The sequence below is a fragment of the Lipotes vexillifer genome, unplaced genomic scaffold (assembly GCF_000442215.2).
Source record: "Lipotes vexillifer unplaced genomic scaffold, Lipotes_vexillifer_v1.1 scaffold299, whole genome shotgun sequence".
NCBI classification, from domain to species: domain Eukaryota; kingdom Metazoa; phylum Chordata; class Mammalia; order Artiodactyla; family Lipotidae; genus Lipotes; species Lipotes vexillifer.
In genome coordinates this window covers 1,906,349-1,916,605 of record NW_006784347.1, presented here as the reverse complement: position 1 = coordinate 1,916,605, position 10,257 = coordinate 1,906,349, and the positions used below count along the sequence as shown (strand labels likewise).

At 39.1% G+C, this 10,257-nt stretch overlaps 1 protein-coding gene across 1 annotated transcript in view; it reads right to left on the bottom strand.

Annotated features, from left to right (window-relative positions):
* MAP3K3 (mitogen-activated protein kinase kinase kinase 3) overlaps window positions 1-10,257 on the bottom strand; it is a 51,851-nt gene that overhangs the window by 27,088 nt on the left and 14,506 nt on the right. The window contains exons 4-5 of the mRNA XM_007456765.1: window positions 5,528-5,627; window positions 699-812 (exon numbers count right to left, since the gene is read on the bottom strand). Coding sequence (XP_007456827.1) covers window positions 699-812; window positions 5,528-5,627 — 214 coding nt within the window. The remainder of the gene's footprint in view (window positions 1-698; window positions 813-5,527; window positions 5,628-10,257) is intronic.

The following is a 10,257-nucleotide window of genomic DNA, read 5'->3' as shown; positions in this document are numbered from 1 at the left end:
AAGAGTGCCAAGAAACCTTCAGGAACATGCATCTGAAGAAAACTGGTAGAGCCATCAGTGATTAGAAGACAGACCCAGATTACAAGCATTCTTGTGAAATGTAGGCCCCCAGGGACCCTTTAGGAGAGGAAACTACATAAGGGATGATCCCTCACTTCCGAAGGCCCCCACAGATTGCTGCCATTTGGTAAGCTGGTAAATTACAAGAGGCCCTTTAGCCCATGGCCTTTTTTCCACTGAACAGAAGGGAAAGTTTGTTTCCTACATGTGTCCCAAGGGAAAGTCACGGTTGCCGAGGAGTTGCGGGAGTTGGGTTTACAAAGCATGATAGTCTCAAATCCTTGACAGCCTCTACTAATCAGCTCCCCCACGCTGAGCAAATCTCTCTTGCTGGGGTCCAAATCTAGTCGAAAGAACATAAATACAGAGAAAAAGAATTTCCTCCTTTATCATAAAATGTTTCCCTTCCTCCCACACCACAAGCCAAGTCACCTTCAGTTGCAATTTTAACGCCAATGATCTGGCTTCGCAGTAAAATCAAATGCAGAAGGCTAAATGGCCCAGTGGGCTGGGCCACACCTACGTTCTCGCTTTAGCAGTGACTAAGGAACACAAAATTCTGTCAAGGAAGCAAGGTGGACTCCTGAAGGACAGCAAGTTTTGTCTTCAGCTGTCAGGCCATGACAGGGGCTACTTACATGGTTTCTGTCCTGGGACAGCAGCAATATCCTAAGGCTTTTCATGCTTGAGCTTCTATCCAAAATATCAATTGCTTTATCAAGATCATCTTGGTTCTTCAGAAGGATGGAGAGCTGTGACACAGGACACGGAAAAAGGAAATCACATAAAACATAAGTCTTTAGTTTGCAAAAATAAGCAAAATAAACAAAAAAATAAATTTGGAGGAAAACAATTTCAGTGGATACTATGGGGTCTTAAAAGATCTAATTGAAACCACAGAGATATTTTCTTTTCCTTTTTATTAAGTTTACAATTCAAAGATTTTTGGTAAATTTACAGAGTTGTGCAACCATCACCACAATTCAATTACAAAACATTTCCATTGCTCCAAAAAGATCTCCTGTGCCCATTCATAGTCACTCCCCTTTTCTACCTCTTACCCCAGGCCACCACTAATCTACTTTCTGTCTCTAGAGATTTGCATTTTCTGGACATTTCATATAAATGAAATCACACGATTCATATTCAATTCAATTCAATTCATAGCCTTTTGCATCTAGCTTCCTTCACTTTGCTTAACGTTTTTGAGTTCATCCATGCTGTAGCACATATCAGTACTTTATTTCAAGGTTATTTTTTTTTGATTGTATAAAAATATTTTTTAAAATATTTTCAGCTTTTTAAAAAATTTTTATTTGAGTATAGTGGCTTTACAATATTGTGTTAGTTTCTACTGTACAGCAAAGTGAAACAGCTATACGTATACATATATCCCCTCTTTTTTGGATTTCCTTCCCATTTAGGTCACCACAGAGCACTGAGTAGAGTTCCCTGAGCTATACAGTAGGTTCTCATTAGTTATTTATTTTATACATAGTATCAATAGTGTATATATGTCAATCCCAATCTCCCAATTCATCCCACCCCCACAAAATATTTTCTAAGAAAAGCTTCGTCTCTAAAAATACCCTTTACTCCAAAGCATCAAATCCGAAACAGTTATAGGCCCCATATTTCTTCCCAGATTAAGCAGTAGAATCATGTCCCATTCTACCCTGTGCTGACATTAACAGAATAAGCAGAAAAGGCATAGGAGGAGGAGGGGGCAGGCAGAGGATGAAAACGTTACTCAAATAAGAACACAAACTTAGACTGCATAGAAGGGTTTAGTATCTTAATGTATAAAAGGTTAAAAAAAAATCAGTGACTAGAACCAAAAACTACTTCCTCTGTTTTCATTCCACTGAAGTATTAAAGAGATGGTTCTTGAGGGTACAGATAAGCCCCACTCACTGTTAGAAGCAGAAGATATTATGAGTACTTAGTATTAAAAGATGCAAAACTATGCTTTGCCTAAGACCTAAAAAAGTCAGATCTTATGTATTTGTGGCAAACATACAGCAAAAATCCAATTAATTTCTTCAGTTCCCAATTCAGAATACAAGGAAATGAGAACTCTAAACCCCAGGCCAGGAAAAAACAAATAGTAAAAACAGTATTTAAAATAAAACCTCAAGACAACCCATGGAATGGGAGAAAATTTTACAAATCATATCATATTGTAAAAGAATTCCTTCCTGGGTAACACTCAAAGTAGGGATAAATAAGGACTGGTGTTGGGGGAGGCGGGGAAGGGGTGGGTGGAGACAGGGGAAGATAAAGAAATTACTGGAGTAGGTTTTAACTTAAAAAAAAAAAAAACTACAATTTTGCAACTATATGATAAGGGTCTAGTATCCAGACTATATAAAGAACTCTTACAATTCAACAACAAAAGGACAAACAATCCAATTTTTTAAAAGGGCAAAGGATTTGAATAGATATTTGTCCAAAGAAAATAAACAAATGGCTAATAAGCACATGAAAAGCTACTCAACATCATTAGTCATTAAGGAAATGAAAATTAAAAAACACAATAAGATACCACTTCACACCTACTAGGATGGCTATAATTTTTTTAAAAAAGAAAAAAAAAAAGAGAGAATCACAAGTATTGGTGATGATGTAGAGAAATTGCAACCCTTGTACATTGCTGGTAGAAATGTAAAGTGGTACCAGTTGATATGCAAAAGTTGGGCAGTTCCTCCAAAAGTTAAATACAGAGTTTCTACAAGAACCATCATTCCACTCAGGTATATTTTAGAGAATTGAAAACATTTGTTCATATAAAAATTTGTACACAAATGTTCATAGCAGCATTATTTATAATAGCCAAAAGTGAAAACAACTCTAGTGTCCATCAACAGGTGAATGGATATACAAAATGTGGTATATCCATATAATGGAATATTATTCAGCCATAAAAAGGAATGAAGTATGACACATGCTACAACACAGATGAGCCTTGAAAACATGCTTAGTGAAAGAAGCCAAACACAAAAGGCCACATATTGTGTGATTCCATATATATGAAATGTTCATAATAGGCAAATCCAGAGTGACAGAAAGTAAATAAGTGGTTGCCAGGGACTGGGGAGTGGGGAGAATGGGAAGTGACTCCTAAGAACTACAGGATTTCTCTTTGGGGTGATGAAAAAGTTTTGGAATCAGGTAGTGATGTTAGTTACACAACTCTGTGAATACACTAAAACCACTGAATTATACAGTTTAAAATGTAAATTTAAAAATAAAAGAGTAAATTCTATGGCAGGTGAATTATATCTCAATAAAGCTATTATTACAAAAATATAAACATAAATAAAATAAAATCTCAACAGATTTTTTCATTTGTCGTTCACAAATCCTGACAAGGTAGGGTTTAGAGGGCAAAGAAAAGAAAAATAGTTGAGACATTTGAAATTAATAAGATGTAAATAAATTAGTCAATTCTTGGTCACTGACATTAGCAGACTACGGAAAGACATGAATGATTTAAAATAGTAACAATTATGGGAGTTCCCTGGTGGCCTAGTGGTTAGGATTCCAGGCTTTCACTGCCATGGACCAGGTTCAATCCCTGGTCGGGGAACTGAGATCCTGCGAGCCGTGCAGCATGGCCAAAAAACAAAAACAAAAAACAACAAAAAACAAAGTGATGAAAAATAAATGCTCAAATAAATTAGTCTTCACTGACTCAAAAAATAATGACAATTACTTATATTTGGCTTTAAAAGCAATATCTGTATAAACATTTGAATAAAGAAATGCTCAACATTCTGGGCAGTCATTCCCTTGGCAAAAGAGTTTGAAAATGGATTTTGGGACATGTGAAATTCTTAATGGAGATATTAATGGAAAGAGAAACAAGTAGTACTAAATCATCCAGAAAAGTCTTTACTAACTAAAGAACACCTTCTTTAATGCTGATTGGCTAGCTGACTTTAGCCTCACTTTCTTATATAGTCACTGATGCTTGAGCTGCAATTTTTTAAACTTCTATGGATTTGACATTTGTATTTGGGGGCGGTTCTCATATCCTGTATTTAAAATGTGTTACTTTACATACTTTAAAATACTTACATCTGTGTTATTTATTAACTATAGAGTTAGTGGTTTATTTTTCAAATTTGTTGTATTTCTAAAATTTATCCAAAAAGCAAAAATCAGATGGTGTTATTTTTGTTAGCTATTTGGCAGTGCATATATCCAGTTGTGGTTGTACATTTTATATGAAGAGGACCACAGAGTTTTTGCCAACAAATCTCATCTCCTACAGATTTAAGCCCCAAAGTAGAGGAAATTCTTAACTTTTCAACCAATAAAATAAAACTACAAAGTAAGGGGACTTCCCTGATGCCGCAGTGGTTAAGAATCTGCCTGCCAATGCAGGGGACATGGGTTCAAGCCCTGGTCTGGGAAGATCCCACATGCCACGGAGCAACTAAGCCTGTGCGCCACAACTACTGAGCCTGTGCTCTGGAGCCTGCAAGCCACAACTGCTGAGCCCATGTGCCACAACTACTGAAGCCCGCGTGCCTAGAGCCCATGCTCTGCAACAAGAGAAGCCACTGCAATGACAAGACCACGCACCGCAACGAAGAGTAGCCCCTGCTCACCGAAATTAGAGAAAGACCACACAAATACTAAGACCCAACCCAGCCAAAAATAAATAAATTAAAATAAATAAATTTAATAAAAAAGAAAAACTACAAAGTAAGGACCTGACTCTCAAAGAGCCATGAGGTTGCCCAGCTTTCCTGTCTTGCCCCCCAACTCAGTTCCCTCAAGGTGCAGGCTCCTTACTGGGCACAAACACAGTGCCTTTCAGACTAATGCAAAGCACCAGCCTAAGCAGACTGCAGCCTCTAGTACGTTCCTTGGAGCTGGGAAAGCAGCCAAGTAACTGACATTCAAAAGAATTCCTTCCTGGGTGATGTTCAAAGTATGAATAAATAAAATGGCTGTTGGGCGGGGTTAGGAGGACTAAGAGTTAAAGAAATCATTAGAGTAGGTGCTAACGTTTGGAACCAGCTACAATCAGAAGTTAAACTCTGAGAGAAGAATCCAGCATTTATGCCTGTCAACAGAGGATCTACCCACCAGTTTTCCACACCTCCCCAGCCCTACTGAACCCTCTGCTACTAAGGCTGTGCTGGAAGGAAAAAGATAACCTACAAAATGTAAAGGAGACAATATAAGCCCTGACCCTAATCCCATACCTGATTCCACCATGGAGTATTAGAGCTACCAGCATTCAATGGGCAGAGGGAATGGACATAGCAATGTAACCTCCCATGTAATAAAAAAGAGAAATCGCAGAATTACTGGAATTAAGAAAAGAGGCTCCAGAAAATGAAAACCTGAAGATGACATTAAAGGAACAAACTAGGAAATCCTCAGTTAAACAGAGAGAAAAAAGGTAGGCAGCTGGGGCCTCCCTTGCCCGCACACCATCCATCTTTCGTACCTCATTGTTCACGTAATGTAGATCAAGAGGCTGCCCAAACACTGTCGTCACCTTGTGCTCCACATCTTCGTATCTTACAGGCCGGCTGAATGCTATAATTCTGAAAAGGAATAGAAATCATGGTTAACTGTACATTTTAAATGCAGGGTTTAGAAGCTATGGCTCCTGAGTGTTATCTTCCTTTTCTTTTCAACATAGAATTCTCTTTTTATTTTTCATGCAGCTTGCCTTTCTCTGTATTTTTTTCTTCTCTCACATCTACCTTTATCTTTTCACCCTTCTTCTGAGCATCTCTCAGGTTTGTCAATAGTACCTATGAGCAGTACTCAATCTCAGCCATTGTTCTTCCACTTCATCTCAGCTCTTTCGGTCAGTGACAGTGCAGTATCATAGGAGGATACCTGGATTTAAAAACTATGCTTCAAATATTCCTGTTAGGAAGAAAACCTGGGGATTGGAGCAGCAGTCCTGAAAACATGGTCTTAACTCCTATACACAACTCAACTCCAGGACTTGAAAGGTCTCTTCCATTGTTCATTTTCGAGATGCCACAGTAATCTCAATGCTGATTATCCTCAGAACTGACATTTCCTGCCATAGTCACAGGAATTCCCCTTGAGTTGGTTATATGCCTGATCAGTTTTTTCTTAACCAGTGACACACGTGTGCATGTAAGTAGTGTTGATATTGATGCTCTTCTAGAGAGACTCTCTAGGTCAGTTCAAAGAACAATTTCTATAAATAGATGGTAGAGTAAGAACATGTTCAAAGAGTTCTTAAAGTGATTTGTCATTAAATGTCACAGCAAAATTTACAAGTGGGGATAGATGAAACAAGGTTGGCAAAATGTTGATAATGTTGAAGCTGGGTGACAGGTCCTTGGGGGTTGAGTATCATATTCTATTTTTGTGTGTGCTTGAAATGTTTTTAATAAAAAGCTTTAATTAATGCATTAGGTTTAACTATATGATACTGGAGGTAGTCAACCATTTTTGCATATAAAAGTGGCAATTTTATATGGGACCAACCCAACACTCTAAAACTTAAATAATTAAAACAAAAATAAGCAAAGAGGGACTTCCCTGGTGGCGCAGTGGATAAGACTCCACACTCCCAATGCAGGGGGCCCGGGTTCGATCCCTGGTCAGGGAACTAGATCTCACATGCCTTTCGCAACTAAGAGTTCGCATGCCACAACTAAGGAGTCCATGTGCTGCAACTAAGGAGCCCATGAGCCACAACTAAGGAGCCCGCCTGCCACAACTAAGACCCCACACAACCAAATAAATAAATATTAAAAAAAATAAGCAAAGAGATAAACAGAAGAGAATATCAGAAACCCATATATATTATATATTTATACATACATATATATATGTATAAAGAAAATACAGGATTGAAAAAAATATTAGAGTAGGGAAGGTCTTCCTAAGCATTGCATAAAATAGAGAAGACAAAAAGGAAGAAGACAAGTTTGACAACAAAAATTTAAACTTCTGATGGGAAAATAAACCATCAACAAAGTTAAAAAGAGGGCTTCCCTGGTGGCGCAGTGGTTGAGAATCTGCCTGCTAATGCAGGGGACACGGGTTCGTGCCCTGGTCTGGGAGGATCCCACATGCCGCGGAGCAACTAGGCCCGTGAGCCACAACTACTTAGCCTGTGTATCTGGAGCCTGTGCTCTGCAACAAGAGAGGCCGCGATAGTGAGAGGCCCGCGCACCGCAATGAAGAGTCGCCCCCGCTTGCCACAACTAGAGAAAGCCCTTGCACAGAAACAAAGACCCAACACAGCAAAAATAAATAAATTAATTAATAAACTCCTACCCCCAACATCATCTTTAAAAAGAAAAAAAGTTAAAAAGAAATACCAAACTTGGAGAAAATACTTGCAAAAAATCAATAAGAAAAAGACAATCCAATAGAAACACAAGCAAAGGATATGAAGAATGGCTAATAAACACATGAAAAGATGCTTAATGTGATAGTGGAAAATGTATATTAAAACCACCTTAATCTGTTAGCATGTCTAGACTTAGATGAAATCTGACTAGTGTGTGGTGGACTAGCAGCACTCAGCCATCAGCCTCTATAGTTCTTGCCCTCCTCCATACTGACAGGAAGAAGTGTGTGGTTCTCTCATACACTCCCTGCTCCCCCAGACTGGGAAGTGGTATAACCAGAGGAAGAAGCAATAAGCCACAGGAAAGAGGGATCTAAGCCATTTTTTTAAAAATTTATTTTATTGAAGTATAGTTGATTTTATAACGTTATATTAATTTCTCCTGTATAGCAAAGTGATTCAGTTATACATATACATGCATTATTTTTCACATTCTTTTCCATTATGGTTTATCATAGGATATTGGATATAGTTCCCTGTGCTATACAGTAGGATCTTGTTTATCCATTCTATATATAATAGTTTGCACCTGCTAATCCCAAACTCCCAATCCATCCCTCCCCCACCCCCCTCCCCACTGGCAACCACAAGTCTGTTCTCTATGTCTGTGAGTCTGTTTCTGTTTCATAGACAAGTTCATTTGTGTCATATTTTAGATTCCACATATAAGTGATATCATATGGTATTTGTCTCTTTTTTTAAAAGAAATTTATTTATTTATTTATTTATTTATTTATTTATTTTTGGCTGTGTGGGTGCTTCGTTGCCGCATGCGGGCTTCTTCTAGTTGCGGTGATGAGGGGCTACTCTTCCTTGCAGTGCACGGGCTTCTCATTACGGTGGCTTCTCTTGTTGTGGAGCACGGGCTCCAGGAGTGCGGGCTTCAGTAGTTATGGCACATGGGCTCAGTAGTTGTGGCTCGCGGGCTCTAGAGTGCAGGCTCAGTAGTTGTGGCGCATGGGCTTAGTTGCTCTGTGGCATGTGGGATCTTCCCAGACCAGAGCTCAAACCCATGTCCCCTGCATTGGCAGGCGGATTCTTAACCACTGTACCACTAGGGAAGTCCTGTCTTTCTCCTTCTGACTTACTTCACTTAGTATGATAATCTTTAGTTCCATCCATGTTGCTGCAAATTGCATTATTTCGTTCTTTTTTATGGCTGAGTAGTATTCCATTGTATATATGTATCACATCCTCTTTATCCATTCATCTGTTGATGGACATTTAGGTTGTTTCCATTCTAGGCTATTGTAAATAGTGCTGCTATGAACATAGGGGTGCATGTATCTTTTTTTTTTTTTTTTTGCCGTACGCGGGCCTCTCACTGCTGTGGCCTCTCCCGTCGCAGAGCACAGGCTCCGGACGCACAGGCTCAGCGGCCATGGCTCACGGGCCCAGCCGCTTCACGGCATGTGGGATCTTCCTGGACCGGGGCACGAACCCGTGTCCCCTGCATTGGCAGGTGGACTCTCAACCACTGCGCCACCAGGGAAGCCCGCATGTATCTTTTGAATTATAGTTTTGTCTGGATATATGCCCAGGAGTGGGATTGCTGGATCATATGGCAACTTTACTTTTAGTTTTGTGAGGAATCTCCATACTGTTTTCCATAGTGGCTGCACCAATTTACATTCCCATCGACAGTGTAGGAGGGTTACCTTTTCTCCACACCCTTTCCAGCATTAGTTATTTGTAGACTTTGTAATGATGGCCATTCTGACCAGTGTGAGGTGATACCTCATTGCAGTTTTGATTTGCACTTCTTTAACAGTTAGCGACACTGAGCATCTTTTCATGTGCCTGCTGGCAACCTGTATGTCTTCTATGGAGAAATGTCTAACTAGGTCTTCTGCCCATTTTTCGATTGGGCTGTTTGTTTCTTTGTTATTGAGCTGTATGAGCTGTTTGTATATTTTGGAAATTAAGCCCTTGTCAGTTGCATCAATTTGCAAATATTTTCTCCCAGTCCATAGGATGTCTTTTCGTTTTGTTTATGGTTTCCTTTGCTGTGCAAAAGCCTGTAAGTTTGATTAGGTCTCATTTGTTTATTTTTGCTTTTATTTCTCTTGCCTTGGCAGACTAAGAAAACAGTATGATTTATGTCAGAGAATGTTTTGCCTATGTTCTCTTCTAGTCTTATGGTGTCATGTCTTATATTTAAGTCTTCAAGCCATTTTGAGTTTATTTTTGTGTATGGTGTAAGGGTGTGTTCTAACTTCATTGATTTACACGTGGCTGTCCAGCTTTCCCAACACCACTTGAAGAGACTCTCTTTTCTCCATTGTATATTCTTGCCTCCTTTGTCAAAGATTAATTGATGGTAGGTAATGTGGGTTTATTGCTGGGCTCTCTATTGTGTGTTCCATTGATCCAAATGTCTGTTTTTGTGCCAATACCATACTGTTTTGATTACTGTAGCTTTGTAGTATTGCCTGAAGTCTGGGAGGGGTATGCCTCTTGCTTTGTTCTTTTTCCTCAGGATTGCTTTGGCAATTCTTAGCCTTTTATGATTCCACATAAATTTTAGGATTATTTGTTCTAGTTCTGTGAAAAATGTCACAGGTAATTTGATAGGTAAGCGATTGGATTTTAATGAAATCTGGCTGGCTGAAATCAGTGGGCACTGTAAAAGCTGTTATCATCTAGAACTGCGCTGTTCAATATGGTAGCCACTAGCCACATGTGGCTATTTAAATTCAAATTAAATTTTAGAATTGGCTCTTTCAGTCCCACTAGCCACACTGCAAGTGCTCACTAGATACATGTGGCAAGTGCCTAGTATACTGGAGAACTCAGCTATAAGTCGGCCCTCCATATCCACAGGTCCA